This window comes from Coregonus clupeaformis, chromosome 28, assembly GCF_020615455.1.
Source record: "Coregonus clupeaformis isolate EN_2021a chromosome 28, ASM2061545v1, whole genome shotgun sequence".
NCBI lineage: Eukaryota > Metazoa > Chordata > Actinopteri > Salmoniformes > Salmonidae > Coregonus > Coregonus clupeaformis.
The window spans coordinates 15,655,411-15,680,628 of record NC_059219.1 but is presented as its reverse complement, the minus strand read 5'-3'; the positions used below and the strand labels follow the sequence as shown (position 1 = coordinate 15,680,628).

The following is a 25,218-nucleotide window of genomic DNA, read 5'->3' as shown; positions in this document are numbered from 1 at the left end:
ATGGATTTACCCTGAAGACATTTCAAATGTTATGTTCTATCTCTCTCTTTTTTTGAACATGATTTCTTTCACACTAAATACAAACATACACAAACAAACAAACGAACAACAATTTACAGACACACACAAACAACAACTACGTCTCCTCTGCCCAGACCCGCATGCTCACACCTCCATCCCTAGTGCCTGCATTATTGTTTGTCACGTTTTTTTAAGATGAGTGATGAGAAGAGAATCTTCCAGCCTATTGGGTATTTTTCACTACACCCCCATATGCCATGTCTTGAAACATGCAGACAGAAGGATTAAAAGTAAGTTTACATTGTAATACTTCTGACAGCCAACTTTCTAGCTCCATCCACAACTTTATGACTTTATAGCATTCCCAGAAAGCATGGATTATTGAATCATTGTTAGTTTTACACTTAAGACATTAATTTGGGAATTTTGTCTCTTGTATAATACATTCTATACATTAGTTTATACTGGATTAAACGTACACTTTCGTTAACTTTAATTGAATAACTTCAACTTTCCCTGTTTCTAAGACATTGTCATTTGGATATGCTCTCTGCAAGGTTTGGTATATCTTACCTATCATATGAACGTCCTTTTCTGACTCAAGTAAGATTCCCTCAAGATTGCTGTGATGTCCAAAAGAGTTCAAATCGTGATATGTAACTTTCATGTTTTTGAAACTATCTACATTGTGTCAGTCCAAAATTACTTTTTAATTCTGTCATGTAAATAAATGTATTTCCTGTTACCAAGTCATTTATGGTTTCTATGCCTTTAGTTTTCCATGTAGACCAATTTTTGGTCATTTCTGAAAAGCTATCCAAGGATTGTTCCATAAGGTTGTGTTTTTAGGGTGTGATATTGGTTATTGTAGAATACGTTTTATTTTATTCCATATTGTTATAGTGTTCTTAACTATTAAGTTGTTCATGTTCTTAGCTTTATCCTTTGAAAATAGACATGTAAAAATATTCTGGGGATGAGCATGTGCATCTTCAATATTGTTCAGCTTTAGTGCATTCAGCTATATGTTGCAAGTAAAATATTTTGGTAGTGAGTTGATACAATTCCAAGTCTGGAAAGTTAAAACCAACCTCAGACTTAGGAAGATGTAAAACTTTCCTTTTTATTCTATGAATTTTATTAGCCCATATAACGTCTGTTATGACTGAGTATACTTTTTTAAAGAATGTCTTCAGTGGGCTAATTGGTATTAGCGAAAATAAATACAAAAACTTTGGGAGCCATGCCATTCTAGAGGTTTATTCTGCCTTTAAGATTTATAGGAAGATTATTCAATTGAATTAGATTTGCTTTCCTATTGTTGAGTAATGGAATAAAGTTATCTTTATATATTTGTTGTTTATTGTCACTTATTAAGCATCCTAAGTATTTCATATTTTTTGTGGTCTACTTAAAGGATTGCTGTAGATCATGAGTTCTTAAAAAAAAAAATCCTATTGACATTATTTCGGTTTTTTCCACATTAATTGTAGATCCTGAGATTTTTTAGTATTCTGAAAATATTTTTAGCAAAGGGGGCATCAAGTTTTCAATATTGGTCAGGTATATCAGGAGATCATCTGCAAATAAGTTTAGTTTATATTCATGTTTACCAATACTGATACCTGTTACATTTGGGTCCTGTCTAGTTATTTCTGTAAGTGGTTCAATTGCCAGTGCAAACAGGAGGGGGGAGAGGGAAAATCCCTGTTTTGTGCCCCTTTCTAAAGCAATTTCATCAGATAATGTATTATTTGTAGTGATTACATTTTTCAGACTCTTTGGAGGCTGCCTAAATGTGCCTTTTTTATTACTACGTCTGTCAATCTTATCGAATGTATAATTTAAATCACCTGCTAAAATAATAGTTCCTTTCTGAATTCTATCTAAAAACACCAGTTTTGCCCATGGTGGGATATACAGTACAATGAAATCAATGTGTATTTTTCACCATGTAAGGTAAAATTCAACATTAGAAATCAGCCTTCTTGGTCCATGTGCTGGAATATAAGGGAAAATGGTGTATTCTTATTTATCAGGATGCCTACATCTCTGCTGTTACTACAGTAGGTGGCAGCATATGACTCTCCAAACCAGCTCCTCTTTAAATGTTACATTTTTACTTTTTAAAAATGTAACTCTTGCAAGAAAACCACATCTGCTGATAATCTTTTTAAGTGTTTGAGAATCATACACTTTTTCCTCCATCATTCCATGTGCTAAATTGGATTTGGTTGGCCTTGTATAGAATCTGTTTCGGCAGGTAGCTTAGTGGTTAAGAGCGTTGTGCCAGTAACAGAAAGGTCCCTGGTTCTAATCCCCGAGCCAACTAGGTGAAAAATCTGTCGATGTGCCCTTGAGCACAACCCTAATTGCTCCTGTAAGTCGCTCTGGATAAGAGCGTCTGCTAAATGACTAAAATGTAAATATGTCTATCATTGAATAACCAAGTAAAACATTTTAGCAGACATGACATAAATGCTTAACTTTCAAGAAGGCACACCTGTTAATTGAAATGCTCCCAGGTGACTACCTCATGAAGCTGGTTGAGAGAATGCCAAGAGTGTGCAAAGCTGTCATCAAGGCAAAGGGTGGCTATTTGAAGAATCTCAAATATAAAATATATTTTGATTTGTTTAACACTTTTTGGGTTACTACATGATTCCATATGTGTTATTTCATAGTTTTGATGTCTTCACTATTATTCTGCAATGTAGAAAATAGTAAAAATAAAGAAAAACCCTTGAATGAGTAGGTGTTCTAAAGCTTTTGACCGGTAGTGTATGAGCGCGGTGGGCATTCCATAGAATGGGGAAATCATAGTATAAATACAGTACATAGTTATTGTATACATTGCATATATAGAGTGTGTGGGCTGAGCAGACATTTAACAAAAAACATACAAAAAAACACAATAAAATATGAAAGCAAAGTACGTCTTTGTACTTGAGGCGCTATGCCTTTTTAGGGCTTTTTAGCTCTGACACCTCTCCTAATGTACCAAAAAAAACTGTGGATACATACATTGTACATACATTTGAAGAAAGACTACCACTGAAGTACTGTTGGTTTGTATTACCTTATAACTTAAATTAAAGTATAGTGGCTGGTGGGGGTCTACTTGGGGTGAGTGGGTCCTCCGAGAGACTGAAATGGGATGAGTGGAGGCCCCAAGCACTCCTCAGAGAAATGTCTGATGCCCTCCCAGCACCCCATCCCAATGCCCCGGATATAGCACCTCTCCATTCCCACTAATAACCACCATTAAATCTTAATTGTAATGACAAACAAGGAATAATAATGATTCGATATCCTTTTATAATCTGTCCAGAACTCTTATACATTTTCCAACAAGTAGGGCGGCAGGTAGCTTAGTGGTTAAGAGCGTTGTGCCAGTAACCGAAAGGTCGCTGGTTCTAATCCCCGAGCCGACTAGGTGAAAAATCTGTCGATGTGCCCTTGAGCAAGGCACTTAACCCTAATTGCTCCTGTAAGTCGCTCTGGATAAGAGCGTCTGCTAAATGACCAATTATTATTATTATAAGTTTACAACTCATTAAAAAATAAATACAATTACATTGTATTATAATTATGTTCTTCCTTCTCTCTCTCTCTGCCAAACCAAATCCATCCCTCTCCACCACCCCCTCCCTGTTCTCCCCCCTTTATCCTCCCCAAGCCAAGCTTGTCCCCACCTCCCGTCTTTACTCCCCCTTGCCCCCACAAGCCAAGCTTGTCCCCACCTCCCCTCCTTGCCCTGCCTTACCCACCCAGGCCAAGTTTATCCCGACCTCAGTCTTTCCCCCCCTCCCTTCTTCTCAAACACATTTACACCCCTCTATACATCTACTTACTCATCCATTCGCCTTCATTCACACACAACATGTACCCTATGCCTCCGCACACCCATTCTCTCCCGCCCTCCTACACATATTCATATTCACCCTCCTTCACTCTCTCATTCACATGCGCAGACACATACCCACACATTCACCCACTCACACCCTATCGCCCACACACACATCCATGCCACACACACATCCATGCCACACACATATCCATAGAACAATTATTTACAATTATTGACTTACATGCTATATTTCCTCTTTTATATTGTCTTGTCCATATATCACATTGGCTTTGGCTAATTATATCGTTACTTCCTAGAGAAGATCAGTTACTTGGGGACAAAATAGTTTAGATTGTTTTGGGGGGAGGGGGAAGGAATATTGTCTCGATTTACAATAAGTTGGTTTTGGTCATCACTGTATGTAGCCTAGTGTGCTTATCTGTTTTTCCCACTTCTGCCTCTCCTCAGGGCACTGGGCTCCCTTTCAACAGGAATGGTTTCCTGCAGCCTGTTCAGGGCTTCATCAGCGCTTGTGAACTCCATTGTCTGTGTTCCCTTCCATATCTACAGTGCTGCTGGGAATCGGAGTTGAGACTTGATTCCTTTTTCCTCCAGTGACTGTCTGATCAAAATTAATTGCTTGCGTTTTTTCCTCAGCCTAGCGGACAGGTCCTGGATGAATTGAATGGACTGGTCCTGGACATTGATCTCGTTACACCCCTGTGCCCTCAGAATGTTGACTTTGTTCTGATAGTTCCACAGCTTAAAAATTACCAAGTGAGAGTATTTAGCATTCTTCTGCTTCACGCCAATCCAATGTCATCGCTCCAGATCCTCCGGTGATACATCCACGCAAAGTTCCTCCATTATCAGCTTGATCACGTAGCTGGAAAGTTCCCCTTTTTCCTCGTCTTCCTGTAGGGACAATATTCTCATATTATTTTGTCTCTATGTGTTTTCTAGCTGATCCAGTTCATCTTCTAAAGTTTGCGCCTTTGTTTCCAGAAGGCCAATTTTGTTGTCTTGTTCGTCCTATATACAGTGGGGATAACAAGTATTTGATACACTGCCGATTTTGCAGGTTTTCCTACTTACAAAGCATGTAGAGGTCTGTCATTTTTATCATAGCTACACTTCAACTGTGAGAGACGGAATGTAAAACAAAAATCCAGAAAATCACATTGTATGATTTTTAAGTAATTAATTTGCATTTTATTGCATGACATAAGTATTTGATACATCAGAAAAGCAGAACTTAATATTTGGTACAGAAACCTTTGTTTGCAATTACAGAGATCATACGTTTCCTGTAGGTCTTGACCAGGTTTGAACACACTGCAACAGGGATTTTGGCCCACTCCTCCATACAGACCTTCTCCAGATCCTTCAGGTTTCGGGGCTGTCGCTGGGCAATACGGACTTTCAGCTCCCTCCAAAGATTTTCTATTGGGTTCAGGTCTGGAGACTGGCTAGGCCACTCCAGGACCTTGAGATGCTTCTTACGGAGCCACTCCTTAGTTGCCCTGGCTGTGTGTTTCGGGTCATTGTCATGCTGGAAGACCCAGCCACGACCCATCTTCAATGCTCTAACTGAGGGAAGGAGGTTGTTGGCCAAGATCTCGCGATACATGGTCCCATCCATCCTCCCCTCAATACGGTGCAGTCGTCCTGTCCCCTTTACAGAAAAGCATCCCCAAATAACGATGTTTCCACCTCCATGCTTCACGGTTGGGATGGTGTTCTTGGGGTTGTCCTCATCCTTCTTCTTCCTCCAAACACAGCGAGTGGAGTTTAGACCAAAAAGCTATATTTTTGTCCCATCAGACCACATGACTTTCTCCCATTCCTCCTCTGGATCATCCAGATGGTCATTGGCAAACTTCAGACGGGCCTGGACATGCGCTGGCTTGAGCAGGGGGACCTTGCGTGCGCTGCAGGATTTTAATCCATGACGGCATAGTGTGTTACTAATGGTTTTCTTTGAGACTGTGGTCCCAGTTCTCTTCAGGTCATTGACCAGGTCCTGCCGTGTAGTTCTGGGCTGATCCCTCACCTTCCTCATGATCATTGATGCCCCATGAGGTGAGATCTTGCATGGAGCCCCAGACCGAGGGTGATTGAACGTCATCTTGAACTTCTTCAATTTTCTAATAATTGCGCCAACAGTTGTTGCCTTCTCACCAAGCTTCTTGCCTATTGTCCTGTAGCCCATCCCAGCCTTGTGCAGGTCTACAATTGTATCCCTGATGTCCTTACACAGCTCTCTGGTCTTGGCCATTGTGGAGAGGTTGGAGTCTGTTTGATTGAGTGTGTGGACAGGTGTCTTTTATACAGGTAACGAGTTCAAACAGGTGCAGTTAATACAGGTAATGAGTGGAGAACAGGAGGGCTTCTTAAAGAAAAACTAACAGGTCTGTGAGAGCCGGAATTCTTACTGGTTGGTAGATGATCAAATACTTATGTCATGCAATAAAATGCAAATTAATTACTTTAAAATGATACAATGTGATTTTCTGGATTTTTGTTTTAGATTCCGTCTCTCACAGTTGAAGTGTACCTATGATAACAATTACAGACCTCTACATGCTTTGTAAGTAGGAAAACCTGCAAAATCGACAGTGTATCAAATACTTGTTCTCTCCACTGTATGCATATCTCGATAGAGTCTACTTTCCTTTCGAGCAAATCGACTTTTTTAACAACAGATTGTAACAGTTTGTTTGTTTTGGTGAGCATTGAGAGCATTTTAGCTATGTTTTCCTGGTTATCATTCAGCTGTTCGTTGCTCTCATTTGCATCTCCAAGTTGTTCTTAGTATTTTCCTCTAAGGGAAGCCATGGCTTGTTGGGTTTGAGTCTCAGCTTCGCTTTACTCACAGATTGGTTTGCTGTTGTCAATAACTGACCGCTCACTCTCTCCCAGTTGCTTGGTGATATATTGATCTATCAATTTTAAAGGCTTAATTTAAACTATGTTTTTCTGGCTTCTACATATAATCACAGTTTTGATGGTACAAAATTGAGCTACTATCTCCCGATGCGTCCTATCAGTACGCGCATGTGCCTCTCTCTCTCTCTCTCTCTCTCTCTCTCTCTCTCTCTCTCTCTCTCTCTCTCTCTCTCTCTCTCTCTCTCTCTCTCTCTCTCTCTCTCTCTCTCTCTCTCTCTCTCTCTCTCCATTAAATTCAAATGGGCTTTATTGGCATGGGAAAAAAATATGTTTACATTGCCAAAGCAAGTGAAATAGATAATAAACAAAAGTGAAATAAACAATAACAAATGAACAGTAAATATTACACTCACAAAAGTTCCAAAAGAATAAAGACATTCCAAATGTCATATTATGTCTAAATACAGTGTTGTAACGATGTGCAAATAGTTAAAGTACAAAAGGGAAAATAAATAAACATAAATATGGGTTGTATTTACAATGGTGTTTGTTCTTAACTGGTTGCCCTTTTCTTGTGGCAACAGGTCACAAATATTGCTGCTGTGATTGCACACTGTGGTATTTCACCCAATATATATGGGAGTTTATCAAAATTGGATTTGTTTTCAAATTCTTTGTGGGTCTGTGTAATCTGAGGGAAATATGTGTCTCTAATATGGTCATACATTTGGCAGGAGGTTAGCAAGTGCAGCTCACTTTCCACCTCATTTTGTGGGCAGTGTGTACAGGTATTCTGCCGCTGTGTACTCTCTGTTTAGGGCCAAATAGCATTCTAGTTTGCTCTGTTCTTTTGTTAATTCTTTCCAATGTGTCAAGTAATTATATCTTTTTGTTTTCTCATGATTTGGTTGGTTCTAATTGTGTTGCTGTCCTGGGGCTCTGTGGGGTCTATTTGTGTTTGTGAACCCAGCCCCAGGACCAGCTTGCTTAGGGGACTCTTCTCCAGGTTCATCTCTGTAGGTGATGGCTTTGTTATGGAAGGTTGGGAATCAGTTCCTTTTAGGTGGTTGTAGAATTTAACGGCTCTTTTCTGGATTTTGATAATTAGCGGGTATCGGCCTAATTCTGCTCTGCATGCATTATTTGGTGTTTTACGTTGTACACAGAAGATATTTTTGCTGAATTCTGCATGCAGTCTCAATTTGGTGTTTGTCCCATTTTCTGAATTCTTAGTTGGTGAGCGGACCCCAGACCTCACAACCGTAAAGGGCAATTTTATAACTGATTCAAGTATTTTTTTGCCAGATCCTAATTGGTATGTTGAATTTTATGTTCCTTTTGATGGCATAGAAGGCCCTTCTTGCCTTATCTCTCAGATTGTTCACAGCTTTGTGGAAGTTACCTGTGGCACTTATGTTTAGGCCAAGGTATGTATAGTTTTTTGTGTGCTCTAGGGCAACGGTGTCTAGATGGAATTTGTATTTGTGGTCCTGGCAACTGGACCTTTTTTGGAACACCATTATTTTTGTCTTACTGAGATTTACTGTCAGGGCCCAGTTCTGACAGAATCGGTGCAGACGATCTAGGTGCTGCTGTAGGCCCTCCTTGGTTGGGGACAGAACCACCAGATCATCAGCAAACAGTAGACATTTGACTTCAGATTCTAGTAGGGTGAGGCCGGGTGCTGCAGACTGTTATAGTGCCCTCGCCAATTCGTTTATATATATGTATATACATTCGGAAAGTATTCAGACCACTTCCCTTTTCCCACATTTTGTTACGTTACAGCGTTATTCTAAAATGGATTAGTTAAAACATTTCACTCATCAATCTACATATAATGACAAAGCAAAAACAGGTTTTTAGAAAGTTTTGCAAATATATTACAATATATACCTTATTTACATAAGTTTTCAGACCCTTTGCTATTAGACTCGAAATTGAGCTCAGGTGCATCCTGTTTCCATTGATCATCCTTGAGATGTTTCTACAACTTGATTGGAGTCCACCTGTGGTAAATTCAATTGATTGGACATGATTTGGAAAGGCACACACCTGTCTATATAAGGTCCCACAGTGCATGTCAGAGCAAAAACCAAGCCATGAGGTCAAAGGAATTGTCCTTATAGTTCTGAGACATGATTGTGTCGAGGCACAGATCTGGGGATGGTTACCAAAAGATTTCTGCAGCATTGAAGGTCCCCAAGCACACAGTGGCCTCCATCATTCTTAAATGGAAGAAGTTTGGAACCACCAAGACTTCCTAGAGCTGGCCGCCCAGCCAAACTGAGCAATCGGGGGAGAAGGGCCTTGGTCAGGGAGGTGTCCAAGAACCCGATGGCACCTAAAGGACACACACCATGAGAAACAAGATTCTCTAGTCTGATGAAACCAAGATTGAACTCTTTGGCCTGAATGCCAAGCGTCACGTCTGGAGGAAACCTGGCACCATCCCTACGGTGAAGCATGGTGGTGGCAGCATCATGCTGTGGGAATGTTTGTCAGCGGCAGGGACTGGGAGACTAGTCAGGATTGAGGGAAAGATGAACTGAGTAAAGTACAGAGAGATCCTTGATGAAAACCTGCTCCAGTGCGCTCAAGACCTCAGACTGGGGTGAAGGTTCACCTTCCAACAGGACAATGACCCTAAGCACACAGCCAAGACAATGCAGGAGTGGCTTTGGGACAAGTCTCTAAATGTCCTTCAGTGGCCCAGCCAGAGTCCGGACTTGAACCCGATCGAACATCTCTGGAGAGACCAGAAAATAGCTGTGCAGCGACGCTCCACATCCAACCTGACAGAGCGTGAGAGGATCTGCAGAGAATAATGGGATAAACTCCCCAAATACAGGTTTGCCAAGCTTGTAGCATTATACCCAAGAAGACTCAAGGCTGTAATCTTTGCCAAAGATGCTTCAACAAAGTACTGAGTAAAGGGTCTGAATACTTATGTAAATGTGATTTAAAAAATGTTTGTATACATTTGCAAAAACATCTAAAAACCTGTTTTTGCTTTGTCATTATGGGGTATTGCCTGTAGCTTGATGAAGAAAAAATAAAATTTCATAAATTTTAGAATAAGGCTGTAACGTAACAAAATGTGGAAAAGGTCAAGGGGTCTGAATACTTTCCGAATGCACTGTATCTCTCTCTCTCTCTCTCTCTCTCTCTCTCTCTCTCTCGCGCTCTCTCTCTCTCTGTCTCTCTTTCTCTCTCTCTCTCTCTCTCTGAGATTTCATACACGTCACTCACCCAACTTATCCTCTCCTTCCCCTCTCTCAGGATTTCCCCCTGCTGAGGCTGGATGACATAGTGGATGACCAGTCCAACATCATAGGGTTCTCCATGTTCAACACCACCCATCCGTTCTACCTGGAGTTCATCAGGAGTCTAAACTTGTCCTGGAGGGAGGGCTGTGATCTCATCTACCCTGGACCTGCGGTATGTCCTACCAGGCTGTTACATTCACACATCAAATTCTTCATTTTTTAGCCCAGTGTCAGCTGGTGCATACCTTGTATTAAATTGTGTGGTAACAAGTGTTACTTTCTTGTGTGTAGGTTTTAAATGGTCTATATGGATGCTTGTCTCATTGAATCACCAAATACAGACACCTAAATGGAATAAAGTTATTAATATGTTATTATGTTACCCCTTCCTCCCTCCTGCCTCTTCTCCTCCCTCCTGTAACTCTCTTCTCCTCCTTCTTCCCATTTCTCCTCTCTTTCCCCCGTCCCCCTCCTTCTCCCCCTCCAGTTGTCGTCAGCGTTGATGTTTGACGCGGTGCACGTTGTGGTGGGGGCGGTGAGGGAGCTCAACAGGAGTCAGGAGATTGGAGTCAAACCTCTCAGCTGCACCTCTCCTCAGATCTGGCAACATGGCACCAGCCTCATGAACTACCTACGCATGGTCAGTACACACACACACACACACACACACAGATGCAGGCACACACACACACAGGCACATGCACACACACAAGAACACACACTTTACTTTCATTGTGAGTCTTCATTTGAAAAAGAAGATAGTTGTTTCTTCTCATACCAATATATATGCCATTTAGCTACCAATGGCAGCCATATTGTTAAACAAGTCACCAGCAACTACAGCATATTAGTCCGTCACACTCCTGTCCTGCCCACCATGTCGTTGTGTTGGGTCACATTCCTGTCCTGCCCACCATGTCGTTGTGTTGGGTCACACTCCTGTCCTGCCCACCATGTCGTTGTGTTGGGTCACACTCCTGTCCTGCCCACCATGTCGTTGTGTTGGGTCACACTCCTGTCCTGCCCACCATGTCGTTGTGTTGGGTCACATTCCTGTCCTGCCCACCATGTCGTTGTGTTGGGTCACACTCCTGTCCTGCCCACCATCTCGTTGTGTTGGGTCACACTCCTGTCCTGCCCACCATGTCGTTGTGTTTGGTCACATTCCTGTCCTTCCCACCATGTCGTTGTGTTTGGTCACATTCCTGTCCTGCCCACCATGTCATTGTGTTGGGTCACATTCCTGTCCTGCCCACCATGTTGTTGTGTTTGGTCACACTCCTGTCCTGCCCACCATGTCATTGTGTTGGGTCACACTCCTGTCCTGCCCACCATGTCGTTGTGTTGGGTCACACTCCTGTCCTGCCCACCATGTCGTTGTCTTGGGTCACACTCCTGTCCTGCCCACCATGTCGTTGTGTTGGGTCACATTCCTGTCCTGCCCACCATGTCGTTGTGTTGGGTCACACTCCTGTCCTGCCCACCATGTCGTTGTGTTTGGTCACACTCCTGTCCTGCCCACCATGTCGTTGTGTTGGGTCACATTCCTGTCCTGCCCACCATGTCGTTGTGTTTGGTCACACTCCTGTCCTGCCCACCATGTCGTTGTGTTGGGTCACATTCCTGTCCTGCCCACCATGTCGTTGTGTTGGGTCACATTCCTGTCCTGCCCACCATGTCGTTGTGTTGGGTCACACTCCTGTCCTGCCCACCATGTCGTTGTGTTTGGTCACACTCCTGTCCTGCCCACCATGTCGTTGTGTTGGGTCACACTCCTGTCCTGCCCACCATGTCGTTGTGTTTGGTCACACTCCTGTCCTGCCCACCATGTCGTTGTGTTTGGTCACACTCCTGTCCTGCCCACCATGTCGTTGTGTTGGGTCACACTCCTGTCCTGCCCACCATGTCGTTGTGTTGGGTCACACTCCTGTCTTGCCCACCATGTCGTTGTGTTGGGTCACACTCCTGTCCTGCCCACCATGTCGTTGTGTTGGGTCACACTCCTGTCCTGCCCACCATCTCGTTGTGTTGGGGTCCAGTGTTGTTGGTAATAGGCGTTTGTGTCACTCTTCTCTTCTCTGGTCTGTCTGTCTGTCTGTCTTTCTGTCTGTCTTCCATCTGGCACTCCTCCTCCCCTGTTATTCTTTGTTATTTGACGTGGATGGTTGTCTGTGTCTCATTGACAAGCTGTCTTCATGGCTGCCTGTGCTCCATCTCTCTTTGTGTCCTCGGTACAGGCCTGTGATTTGTCTCTGTTATCAAACCACTGGGTGTGTTCCATCTTCACCACCTCTCCATTCATCTTAGCTCTATCAAGCTCTGTCAGCACTGTCACTCTGGGTACTAGATATGTGTAGCGTGTAAGTATATTGTTCTCTCTCTTTGTCTCTCTCTCTCGCTCTCTGTCTTTCTCTCTCTCTCTCTCTGTCTTTCTCTCTCTCGTACCTCTTTCTCTTTCTCTCTCAATTCATTAAATTCCATTCAATTCAAATTAGCTTTCTTGGCATCCTAATTATATTTCCCTCCCTCCCTCCCTCCCCCTCTCTCTGTCAGGTGGAGTATGATGGTCTGACAGGCCGTGTGGAGTTCAACAGTAAAGGTCAGAGGACCAACTACACCCTGAGGATCCTGGAGAAACACCGCAGGGGTCACAGAGAGGTCAGAGGGCACTGGGGTTATAGAGAAACAGAGTTTGACACACAATAATATAATAATAATATGCCATTTAGCAGACGCTTTTATCCAAAGTGACTTACAGTCATGCGTGCATACATTTGTATGTATGGGTGGTCCCGGGGATCGAACCCACTACGCTGGCATTACAAGCGACGTGCTCTACAAGCTGAGCTACAGAGGACCACCATAACAGTGACATTCTAGCCATATAATTAGATTTGGTTATGATATGGAAGTGCCTTGTGATTCGCTAGCTATGTGCTTAGCTATAACACCAGCTGAGGACTAAAAGCTAAATAGAACAGCAAAATCAATGATTGTTTTTTGGGTTGGCATTTACGATACGAGACTCCAAAGGCATCTCCAAAAATGTACCACTCGTATTCTAATTAGATGGTTTTCCCACTGAACGTGAAGGTCTTTAACGTTCTACATTTCAAACACAGTGAGGGTGCTGACCTCTGTATCTACAACGCTCCTAGAAACTGTTCTCTTAGAAATACAGCACGAGAAGATAAAAAAATGATAATTCTATCTTTGGAGCCATTACCTCCTATCTGACCCATAGAGAGATGTATGGAACATACAGTTTATCTTCCAAAGTGCCTTTGGGCTTGTCCTCTGGATCCTAGTTCCTTCTTGTTTTACACTGTCACATGGATTTACTGTACCTCCTGTATAATCACACACATCCTGCAATTATTATCATCTCTCTCTCTCTCCGTCTCTCCGTCTCTCTCTCTCTCTCTCTCTCTCTCTCTCTCTCTCTCTCTCTCTCTCTCTCCTCTCAGATTGGTATCTGGTACTCCAACAACACACTAGCTATGAACGCCACCAGTCTGGACATCAACATCTCGGAGACGCTGGCCAACAAGACCCTCATCGTCACCACCATACTGGTGAGGTCAAAACCTTTATTATGACCACCATACTGATGAGGTTAAAACATTTATTATGTCCACCATACTGAAGACGCCAAAACATTTATTATGACCACCATACTGTTGAGGCCAAAACATTTATTATGACCACCATACTGGTGAGGTCAAAACATTCATTGTGACCACCATACTGGTGAGGTCAAAACATTTCTTATGACCACCATACTGGTGAGGTCAAAACATTTATTAAAACCACCATATACTGAGGTCATCATCATATACACTGAGTATATAAAACATTAGGAATACTTGCTCTTTCCATGACAGACTGACCAGGTGAAAGCAATGATCCCTTATCAATGTCAATAGTTAAATACACTTCAATCAGTGTAGATGAAGGGGAGGAGAATGCCGAAGAGTTTAAAGAATGATTTTTAAGCTTTGAGACATTTTAGACATGGATTGTATATGTGTGCCATTCAGAGGTGAATGGGCAAGACAAAATATTTAAGTGCTTTTGAATGGGGTATGGCAGTGGGAGCCAGGCGCACCAGTATGAGTTTGTCAAGAACTGTAACGCTGCTGTTTTTTTTACGTTCAACAGTTTCCCGTGTGTATCAAGAATGGTCCACCACTCAAAGGACATCTAGCCAACTTGACACAACTGTGGGAAACCATGGAGTCAACATGGCCAGAATCCCTGTGGAACGCTTTTGACACCTTGTAGTGTCCATGCCCCGATGAATTTAGGCTGTTCTGAAGGAAAAAGGGGATGCAACTTAATATTAGAAAGGTGTTCTTAATGTTTTGTACACTCAGTGTATAACCTAAGGTCATGTCAGTAAATCATATCAGTGTCCTGCACATAGTAATACCAGAGTTGACATGCATCCCTCTGTCCCCTCCCTATCCTCTTCCTCTGTGTGCAGGAGAGCCCCTATGTGATGCGTAAGGGGAACTACCAGGAGTACCAGGGGAATGACCAGTACGAGGGCTTCTGTGTGGACATGTTGAGAGAGCTGGCAGACATCTTGAAGTGCTCCTTCAGGATCAAACTGGTGGATGATGGGCTGTATGGAGCGCCTGAACCCAACGGGTCCTGGACCGGCATGGTGGGAGAGCTCATCAACAGGGTGAGCACACGCGCATGCATGCACGCACGTGCACGCACGCACGCGCACACACACACACACACACACACAGGCACACACACACACACCCACACACACACACACACACACACAGGCACACTCGATAATAAGAGACTACGTCTGCTTAATTAGCGCACAGCATACTTCAATTACCACAATTAGTCCCCATGTGGCTCTTGCCATGGTGCTGACCTGCTCCCCACTCTCTCTGCTCTCTCTGCTCTCCTGACTGATCAAACCAGACTAATCCCATGTTCATCAATTAGGCTTTAATTTGACTGTCTGACAGGAGGTTCCATATGTGGAACACCCAGCCAGCCAACAGTTCTACTGCAGTGGATCTCTGGGTCTATTGTCACTCTGAAAACACTATTTTTCTCTCTGTTTGTGTCACTCTGTCTTTCTCCCTCTGAGAGGTGGAGGGAACGCCATTGGCTCATAGGTACATCTCCAAACCAGTAGTCTCTGGTTTGTTGTCATCTATTTCTGACTCTCTGACTCTCTGACTCTCTCTCTCTCTCTCTCTCTCTCTCTCTCAGAAAGCAGACTTGGCAGTAGCAGGCTTCACCATCACGTCTGAGAGGGAGAAAGTCATAGACTTCTCCAAGCCCTTCATGACGCTAGGAATCAGCATCTTGTACAGAGTCCACCTGGTAAGACAAATAGACACACCAGAGAAGTTGAGTGTATTGGATTTCACTAACTGCTGTTTGTGCTATCCTGTTTGCTTCATGGGCTGTGACAATGCATTTCTTTGAGGCTATCGAGGATATCTGATTCTGAAATATAGAATGGGTAGATGGTCTTTTAGAGTTCATGGTTGTATGTCGCACACGTTTATCGTTCAATTCTCTGAGGCTCACATTTGTTGCATTATGAACAGCTTTATTATTATTATACTGTACAGTTGCAGGGAAGAACACTGCCCCTCTGTGGTTGAAAGAGGAACTATAGGACAACTATGTAATGTAATACGGCCACTCCAACCTGTCCTATTGATCTCTGTCTCTGTCTTAGGGGAGGAAGCCAGGATATTTCTCCTTCCTGGACCCATTCTCTCCGGCCGTTTGGCTCTTCATGCTGCTAGCCTACCTGGCTGTCAGCTGTGTGCTCTTCCTGGCTGCAAGGTAAGTGCATGAGAGAGCACCACAGTAACCCAAGGCAACAGGAACAGGAAACTAGTGAGGAACTCTGGGATTGTTTGTGCGTTTTTGGTTGACACAATTGAATAATAATGAGTTGCAGTAGCTTATATACACACCGAATTAAAATGCCTTGGTTGAGATAGATAGACGTTGTGTACAGAGGTCCTTATGGTCCTTTCTCCCCTCAGAAAAAAGGTGCTATCTAGAACCTAAAAGAGTTCTTCGGCTGTCCCCGTAGAAGAACCCTTTGAAGAACTGTTTTTGGTTCCAGGTAGAACCCTTTTGGGTTTCATGTAGAACCCTTTCCACAGGGGGTTCTACATGGAACACAAAAGGGTTCTACCTGAAACCAAAAAGGGTTCTCCTATGGGGACAGCTGAAGAACCCTTATGGAACCCTTTTTTTCTAAAAGGGTACTCCTCATCTCCTCTCCACCCTCTCCTACTCCCAGGTTGAGTCCCTATGAGTGGTACAACCCACACCCGTGTCTGCATGGGCACAAGGACATGCTGGAGAACCAGTACACCCTAGGGAACAGCCTATGGTTCCCTGTAGGAGGCTTCATGCAGCAGGGCTCTGAGATCATGCCCCGTGCCCTGTCCACACGCTGCGTCTCAGGGGTCTGGTGAGTCTGTGTGTGTGTGTGTGTGTGTGTGTAGATGGGTAGGTAAGTATATGTCAGTCTGTCTGTCTGAGTAAATGTCTCTCTGTCACCCTCTCCTCCCTAATTTCTCTCCCTGTCTGTCATTCTGTCACTTTATTTTCCCTGACTCTCTCTCTCTCTCTCTCGCTCTCTCTCTCTCTCTCTCTCTCTCTCCCTGACTCTCTCTTTCTCTGGATTAAGAATTATTCTCTGTCTCTCTCTGACGGTCCTCCCTTTCTTTCCCCTCAGTCCTACCTCTCTTTCCCTCTCTCTATCCCCCCTCTCCTTCTCTTACTCTCTCTAACTCCCCCTCTCTCTCTTCTCCCAGGTGGATGTTTACTCTGATCATCATCTCGTCCTACACAGCCAACCTGGCTGCCTTCCTGACCGTCCAGAGGATGGAGGTGCCCATCGAGTCTCCTGACGACCTGGCCGACCAGACCAACATCGAGTATGGCACCATCCACGGGGGGAGCACCATGACTTTCTTCATGGTACGGCCAGACACTGGGCCAGGGGGGCTGGGAGTATGTAGAGCACGCTTTGAATGGAGAATGACTGGTAGGGAGGTGTGTGTGTGTGTGTGTGTTGTTGTTCTACTATTTGCTGACCTTTCTCAGATCGCTCCTATTTGCATGTCCGGCCGTGACCGGGAGACCCATGAGGCGGCGCGCAATTGGCCCAGCGTCGTCCAGGGTAGGGGAGGGAATGGCCGGCAGGGATGTAGCTCAGTTGATAGAGCATGGCGTTTGCAACGCCAGGGTTGTGGGTTCGATTCCCACAGGGGGTATGAAAAAAAAAAAAGTATGTAAGTCGCTCTGGATAAGAGCGTCTGCTAAATGACGTAAATGTAAATGTAAATGTACAGTGTGTGTGTATGGTAAAGTGTGTATGTGGTTGAGCACAGTGTGTGTGTATGTGTGTAGTTGTTTCCCTATTTGCCGGCATGTCTCTGAGCTCCTGTTGTGTTCTTTATGGCTGTTAGTGTTAAGTGGCTGAGTGTCAGTGTTTGCTTATGTAAGAGCTGCTGGCATCTGTGTCTGCATCTGTGTTTGTCAGTGTGTTTGGAGTGTGTGTTTGAGTGTGCATGCATGTTTGTGAGTAAGTGTTTAGGTGTGTGTGTGAGTTTGTGTATGTGTGCGTGTGTGTGTATCTTTATTGTGTGTATATTCATTCTGCTTACCCAGACCTCCCTTGATGCTGCATTATCCCCCTCTCCACCTACCTCTTAACTGTACACACTACATAAGAGCCCTTCACATCCAACCCATTTTACATCTCACCCAGTTTGTTGCATATATAATACTGTATCTGGTTGCTGTTACCTTGACTCTGTGTCTTTGCTGTTCCTTAGCATGCCATATTGTATGTACACTACCACCTGGCGTTTGATTCAGCTCCATCTGGATAAAGGATCATGCATCTGTTTAATTATGAGGAAATATAAATGAGTAAATGTATATATATATATATATCTCTTTTCCTACCCCTCCATCTCTATCCCTTCTCCCACCCTCCCTCCCACCCTCCCTCCCACCCTCCCTCCCACTTCCCTTCTCTCTCTTTCCTCCACACCCCCCACCTCCCTCCCTCCTTTCTCCCTCCCTCCAGAACTCGCGCTACCAGACATACCAGCGCATGTGGAACTACATGCACTCCAAGCAGCCCAGTGTGTTTGTGAAGAGCACAGAGGAGGGCATTGCCCGTGTGGTCAACTCTAAATATGCCTTCCTCCTGGAGAGCACCATGAATGAGTACTACCGCAAACTCAACTGTAACCTCACCCAGATAGGTGGTCTGCTGGACACCAAGGGCTACGGCATCGGCATGCCACTGGGTGAGAGAGGGATGGGAGGATGAGGGGTAGATAGGAGAAGGAGAGAGTATAGAAGGCCTGCTGGACACCAAAGGACTATGGCAACGGTATGCCACTGGGTGAGAGAGGGATGGAGGTATGTGGGGAGAGAGGGATGGAGGGAGGGAGGGATGGAGGGAGGTATGGGGGAGAGAGGGATGGAGGGAGGGAGGTAAGGGGGAGAGAGGGATTGGGGAGAGAGGGATTGGGGAGAGAGGGATGGATGGAGGGAGGTATGGGGGAGAGATTGATGGAGGGAAGGGGGTATGGGAGGAGAGAGGGATGGAGGGAGGGAGGGATGGAGATAGGGAGGTATGGGGGAAAAGGGATGGAGGGAGGGAGGTATGGGGGAGAGAAATTGGATGTCTGCTGGATATCTAGAGCTACTACATCAGAGAGAGAGATGGGAAAGAGGAGAGATGGGGAGAGGAGAGATGGAAATATGGGGAGAGGAGAGATGGGGAGAGAAGAGATGCAGAGAGGAGAGATGGAGAGATGGGAAAGAGGAGAGATGGGGAGAGAAGAGATGGGAAAGAGGAGAGATGAGAAGAGATGGGAAAGAGTAGAGATGGGGAGAGGAGAGATGAGAAAGAGGAGAGATGGGGAGAGGTGGGGAGAGGAGAGATGGGAAAGAGGAGAGATGAGGAGAGGAGAGATGAGGAGAGGAGAGATGGGAAAGAGGAGAGATGGGGAGAGGAGAGATGGGAAAGAGGAGAGATGGGAAAGAGGAGAGAGAAGAGATGGGGAGAGGAGAGATGGAAAAGAGGAGAGATGGGGAGAGGAGAGATGGGGAGAGGAGAAGAAGAGATTGGGTGAGAATGGCAGTGAAATGGAGGGAGGATGGGAGACAGGGAGAGACGGGGGAGTGGTACAACCCACAACATCTGGATGAGAAGGGGAGGAGACCTTAAGCCTTTTAATTCCTCTTCCTCTCCATCTTTAATCCCCTCTTTCTCTTCCTCCCTCCATCCTCTCGTCCATAGGCTCTCCATTCAGAGAGGAGATCACTATGGCCATCCTGCATCTGCAGGAGAACAACAGGCTGGAGATCCTGAAGAGGAGGTGGTGGGAGGGAGGACAGTGCCCTAAAGAGGAGGACCACAGAGCCAAGGGTTAGTACACTACTCTGTTTCTAATGTCTTTGCAGCTTTGTGTCTCAACTAATGTCTGTGAGTGTTCTGAATGTACGAATGTAAGATGTGAGACTATCAGGGTCTGTGTTTTTGTGAGTGTGTAACTGTTCTTGTATTATATCAGGGGCATATTGGTGGTACTGTATGTCTGTGTGTATTAACCATCCTGTCACTCCTCCACAGGTCTGGGCATGGAGAACATCGGGGGTATCTTCGTGGTGTTGATCTGTGGCCTCATCATCGCTGTTTTCGTGGCCATCATGGAGTTTGTGTGGTCGACGCGCTGCTCTTCAGAGACAGACGAGGTACGCCCACACTCCTGCCCTCGCCGACACCACAGACCCACCCCAGTAGGTCCCCATGGCAACACACCAACCCTGACTCCCCATCCTCTGTCGTGCAGCGTGTGTGTGTTTGTTGGGCTGCCTCTGGCACTTTATGTGTGTGTGTATGTGTGTGTGTGTGTTTGAATATGTGTTCGTCGGGCTGCTTCTAGCACCATTTGCGTGTGTGTGAATGTTGATCAGTGTGTGTCTAGTCTGTGTGTTTCACTGTTGGGTTTGCTGTGTATTGTGCATGGGTGATGAGGGCTGCTATTTTTACAACTAAACCTCAAATTTCTCCTGTAAACTCAGATCAGGGTCCAGTCACGTGTTGTGATGTTGTGTGAATGTACTCGTGTTGGCATGCTATAGTACGGGTGTTGGTGTATGACCGCATGAGGGTATTTTGACTGGGATCAGAAAGTGTTCATGTTTAGTATAGGGTATGGATAAGCCAATATTGTGATGCCAATATTTGCTTGCATTAGAAGCAGTGTGTAATGATTTCCCTGGCATTAAATGTCATGATGTATCTTCTTTTACATGCCTCACATGTATGCTGGTACTCTTCGTTTCCATTCTTGGATCACTCATCTCTCTGTGTGTCTGCCGCACCTGTCATTCTGTCAATCAGTGTCTGTTTTCTGACAATGAATACTGTTTCTGTTTGTGTAAGAGTATTATTTATCATTGTTATGATTTTGTAGATTAGAATAACCCATAATGTCTATGTCTATGTGTCCTTGTTGATGCATTTTGTTGGAACTTTTTGTGCAAGTGTGTGATGCTGTTGGAATGTTAAGGTGTGTATGTGTGTGTGTGTTTGGGGGTGTGTGTGTGTGTGTGTTTGTGTTGTGTGTCTACATGCACCTCAGTTTGCGGGCCTGCCTGTTTGTTTATAGTTCATTATGTACCATTATATATTATATATAATATGTAATGAACACAATTTGTTCTGTTCAGTTGATAATTTGTATGGATTGTATTAACTCCCTCTGCTCTTTGGATATTCTCCAACCTCTATTCATCTCTACATCTCGCCTCATGATCTCTAAACCATTTCTATTCATTGCCACTTTCATTGCCATCCCCCCATTTCTACCTTTCTATACCCTCATTCGGTCCTCCTCTCCTCCTACCATCTCTTTTACTCCACCTCCGCCCTGTTTCTGCTTTCCTTCTCTTTTTTGCTTTCCCTCTTTCTTCCCCCCGCCTTCCTACTCTCCCCCTCTCTATCTCTCTCTCTCGCTCTCTCCCTTTGCCCTCCCTCTTTTCCCCCCGTCTGTCTACTTGCTTTTGTGGCCCCCTGTTCTCTCCTTCCCGTCGTCCCTCTGTCTCTCCTCTGTCCTCTCAGGTGTCTGTCTGTCAGGAGATGCTCACCGAGTTCCGAAACGCCGTCTCCTGTAAGAAGAGTTCCCGTTCCCGTCGTCGCCGCCCCCTGGGCAACTCCGCGGCCCTCCGCCACCCCACCCGCATCGCCCTGGGGGCCCAGCGGCCCCTCCGCCTCGTACGGGAGATGCGCCTCAGCAACGGCAAGCTCTACAGCGGCTCGGGACCACTGACTGGGGGAGCAGGGGGGCCAGGAGGGGGTGTAGGGGCCGGGGGAGGTCCCTCAGACATGGGCCCCGGGCCTCAGCGACTCCTGGAAGACCCTCTGGGGGCCAACACCACCCCTCCTCACCCGTCCCAGCCGCAGGCCCCCGTGGCGCTCCCTCGCAGCTGCACGCACGTCAGGATCTGCCAGGAGTGCAGGAGGATCCAGAGCCTGAGGTCAGGGATGGGGTCCACGAGGATCCCCCCCTCATCTGCACCCCTGCCCCGCCTGCCCCCTCCGCCTGTCCCCTCCTCTTCCAACACAGACAGCGAGGGGGGAGGGGGGTCCAGCCCCCGGCGGCTCCCCCACAGCACCCCTGCAGCCTGCCTACCCATACCACCCCCACAGAGCAGCATCAGCACAGACCTTCTGGGGGAGCAGGACTAAGACTGACGGACTAGGAGAGGCTGGAGGTTATATGGGGGGCAAGTTAACGGCGGCTTAACTGATATTTGAGCTGCTCAGTGACGCACTATTCTGCGACCCTCCGTACATTGGCCTCCAGGAGGGAACTACAGGGAGAGGAGGAGGGAGACAGAGAGATAATTAGAGGGCACAAAGACATTGTGAGATGTGTGATGAAGCAATGGAAATGATATATTTGCACAGATACCAAAAGACACACCCATACAGAAGGAGAAAGACTGAGAGACTTCCTTTGCTCTCCAGCGCGCTGCCCAGCTGGTTCTGATGTTAGCCCAGTCTGTTCACAGAACCATGCTCTGCTGTGTTCTGGCTTTGTGATTTACTTGAAGATGGCTGCTCGGTTCTTATCTTGACTTACCAGTGGACCAATCAGGACTGAGCTACACTGGATAAAGCAGTCAGGTAACGCACATAATATGATGCCAGACCTACTGGTTTCTCTGTTGGTCTCTCTCTGTTCTCCTCTCTCTCTCTCTCTCTCGCTCTCTCTCTCTCTCTCTCTCTCTTTTTCCCTTTCTATGATACCACAGACTCTCATCTAGAGCGGCCAGCTCTTCGTCTCTGGACGGTGACCACTGGAGGAGGAGCACACATCGATCCTGGAGGACCTTTAATCTATGTAACATACAACAACAACAGAAGACTTTAAAACTGACTCAGAGAATTATATGATTTTCCAGATTTTTTTGTTGTTGTCTTTGATGTTTGGTTACCATTGTTCTAAGTGGCAGTTACAGAAAAATAAAGACTATATATGTGACTAATGTGGTAGATCACGACACACTATGAAGACTCCCCTGAGGTGTACTGTGTGGAGGAGGTGTTTTGTCCATCCGTGCACCCCGTAGCTGCTTTTGAAACGACATTGAAGAAGGCGGAGTTGGCTGGAAATTAGTTGCAACAAAGTCAGCATATGCATAATATAATTGCTGTGTGTGTGTGTGTGTGTGTGTGTGTGTGCAGATGTCTGTCCTTACAGTAAGTGAGAGGAACAAATGATCATACCATTTCAGTGTAAGTGTATGAAAATCAGAGGCTTTGAGATGTGAAATGACTCGTTATTCTGGAGAATACTTGCCAAGCCTTTTCTCCTCTTTATCTCTGTTCATAGTACAGAGAGAGAGGAAGAGGAGAGAGAGAGAAAAAGGAGAGAGCGATGGAGAGAGGAAGAGGAGAGAGAGAAAGATAAAAAATAGGAAATAAACAGAGAAACAGAGAGATAAAAAGAGGACACTGTATCAGAATGACAAATCCCTAATTGAACTACTTCCATAATGAGATCTCTCCTGATCTGGTAATTCTGGGCAGCATCTTGCTGGGGGCTTGGCTGTGCTGCCAGGAGGCTGGGACTAAAGCTTCCCTGCTCTACATCACATTGAGCTGGCTGTCTGCAGCACAGACGCCTGCCAGAGCTCCACACTGAGCTCCACACCACCCTGAGCCCTCTCATTCCAGCCTGTGGAGCTTTGGATCTGGTAATTATTCCCGTTTAATAACTAATAGCCACCCAATGACTACGGAGGAGACTGAGGTCATGGATTAATGTTATAAAAGTATGACGGGGAATAATGTTACAGGGTTCAAGTCAATTCTTTGGTGGGTCTCTGAAGCCTTTCTGAGGCTTTCTGCTGCCTCTAATGTGTCTCTCTCACACATACACCACAGATAATCACACACACACAGTGACAGACAGACATAACCATACAACCTACGAAATATATAATTATCTCTGTGGTCTTCTCTTGGACCCACAGTGCAGCAGTGAAACAGACACGCACAGCTGCATAGGTCACCATATAGTCTGTGGTTTCTGTCTAGTCTCAACTCAATGCTGTGAAACCACTGGATGGCTTTGTCCCAATACACTTAATTGGCCTCCTTTCCTCGTCTCCTTTCCTACACAACAATTGATCTTACAGGCCTAGACAGGTGAAAGCACTGATGGAGCTCTATCCTGTCCTTTCACCTATCAGTGGTGAAGAAGGAAAGAACATAAGAAAAGGAAGAGCTTTGAGTATTGGGACGTATATGAATGTCAGGGGGAGGGAAGGAGGGGTGGCCAAAGTGAATCAGAGAGATGTCTGCGAGGAGAGAGAGAGTTCACTCAACAAAACAACAAACTGTTTTTGTTTACTTTTCGGTTCTCTGTTATTTTTTCATATTTCTATACTAGTGCTAAATGGATTATTAAAAGAATGACGTTGAATATTATTATGATTACATTGTTGTTATTATTATTATTATTATTATTATGATTCCTATTGAAGTACGGGTCTATAGGAGGATGCTGCTGTTTTGGGGAGATGGGTGGAGGGTACGTCCTCTCCATAGCAACCACCTGGTTTTAAAGCCTATAGACACACAAACTCATTTGGAATAAAAAAAAATATTCAAGCTGGCATGATGTATCGTCTGTACCTGCAGTGTTAATGTCTGTGTCTGTGTGCACGCGGGCGTGTACGTGGGCACTTGTGTGTTTGTCTGTGTGTGTGTACACATTTGTGTGTCTGACAATTTGTCCTCTATTGCATGTTTCTCAGTTTCAGACTGAGCACCTAATTGTTTGTGTGGTATCCATCTTAGTTGGGTCGTTCCACTGAAATAGTGCCTTTTGGATAGTGTAATAACTATTGATTTCACCTATTTTAACATTCTGTCATAAAGAGCACATGTTCAACTTCATAACAAACATGTTGTTTTCCCATCTCCAGAGGTTTAAATAAGAAAAATTGCTTTAAAAGGTGACAATTAAAGTAACAGGGTTGACTAACAGGGTTGACAATTTCATCTTAAACCAGCCAAGCTTGCTGTGTGCAACAGGGAGGGGCAATTGAATGCACGCTTAACAAAAAAATTTGAACTTTAAAAGGCAAATGAAAAGAGCACATGCAGGAGATGTAAAAAACCTAGAGAGACTTGTAGGCACCTACCCCTTTCAAATGGCTGTAAAAAAAAAAAAAAAAACATCCAACATTTGTAAAACAGATTAGTGCTGAAATTTCTTTTTTTGTGTGTTATTATTAAATAACAAATTGACCTATGTTGGTTCAATGACTTCAATTCCAGTTAGTTCAGGGTTTTCAAATCATTCATGAGAGAAATCAACTCAAGAACTATGTGGGACGTTGGACTGAAGGGAGTTGTAGTTTCCATTAAGCAAATATTCAACCTAGTTCAGCGCAGAAACGTGGTAATTAACTACAATGACCATAATCCATTGCATCTGTTGTTTCCGGCTCGTACAGAGATGGTCGTCATTAGTTGCCACAGCCATAAACAAAGTCCTAAACCCCACCTATTTTTACAATGTATCTTCTTAAAATGTGATTTTAAACCTAACCTTAACCACACTGCTAACCCTC

General features: G+C 44.7%; 1 protein-coding gene across 5 annotated transcripts in view; it reads left to right on the top strand.

Moving 5' to 3' along the window:
• The window catches only part of LOC121542884 (glutamate receptor ionotropic, kainate 5-like), a 118,414-nt gene extending 94,165 nt beyond the window's left edge, over window positions 1–24,249 (top strand). For 3 of the 5 annotated variants that reach the window (XM_045208631.1, XM_041852487.2, XM_045208630.1), the window contains 13 exons: window positions 10,043–10,201; window positions 10,517–10,669; window positions 12,583–12,687; window positions 13,497–13,604; window positions 14,516–14,719; window positions 15,277–15,390; window positions 15,755–15,864; window positions 16,334–16,507; window positions 16,854–17,019; window positions 18,137–18,362; window positions 19,364–19,492; window positions 19,697–19,863; window positions 21,191–24,249. In XM_045208631.1, the coding sequence (XP_045064566.1) occupies window positions 10,043–10,201; window positions 10,517–10,669; window positions 12,583–12,687; window positions 13,497–13,604; window positions 14,516–14,719; window positions 15,277–15,390; window positions 15,755–15,864; window positions 16,334–16,507; window positions 16,854–17,019; window positions 18,137–18,362; window positions 19,364–19,492; window positions 19,697–19,863; window positions 21,191–21,817 (2,442 nt within the window). In that variant the 3' untranslated portion in view covers window positions 21,818–24,249. Of the gene's footprint in view, window positions 1–10,042; window positions 10,202–10,516; window positions 10,670–12,582; window positions 12,688–13,496; window positions 13,605–14,515; window positions 14,720–15,276; window positions 15,391–15,754; window positions 15,865–16,333; window positions 16,508–16,853; window positions 17,020–18,136; window positions 18,363–19,363; window positions 19,493–19,696; window positions 19,864–20,470; window positions 20,508–21,190 lie in introns of all 5 variants that reach the window. The other 2 variants (XM_045208634.1, XM_045208633.1) reach the window with 2 other exon arrangements.
• Window positions 24,250–25,218: the final 969 nt, after the last annotated feature.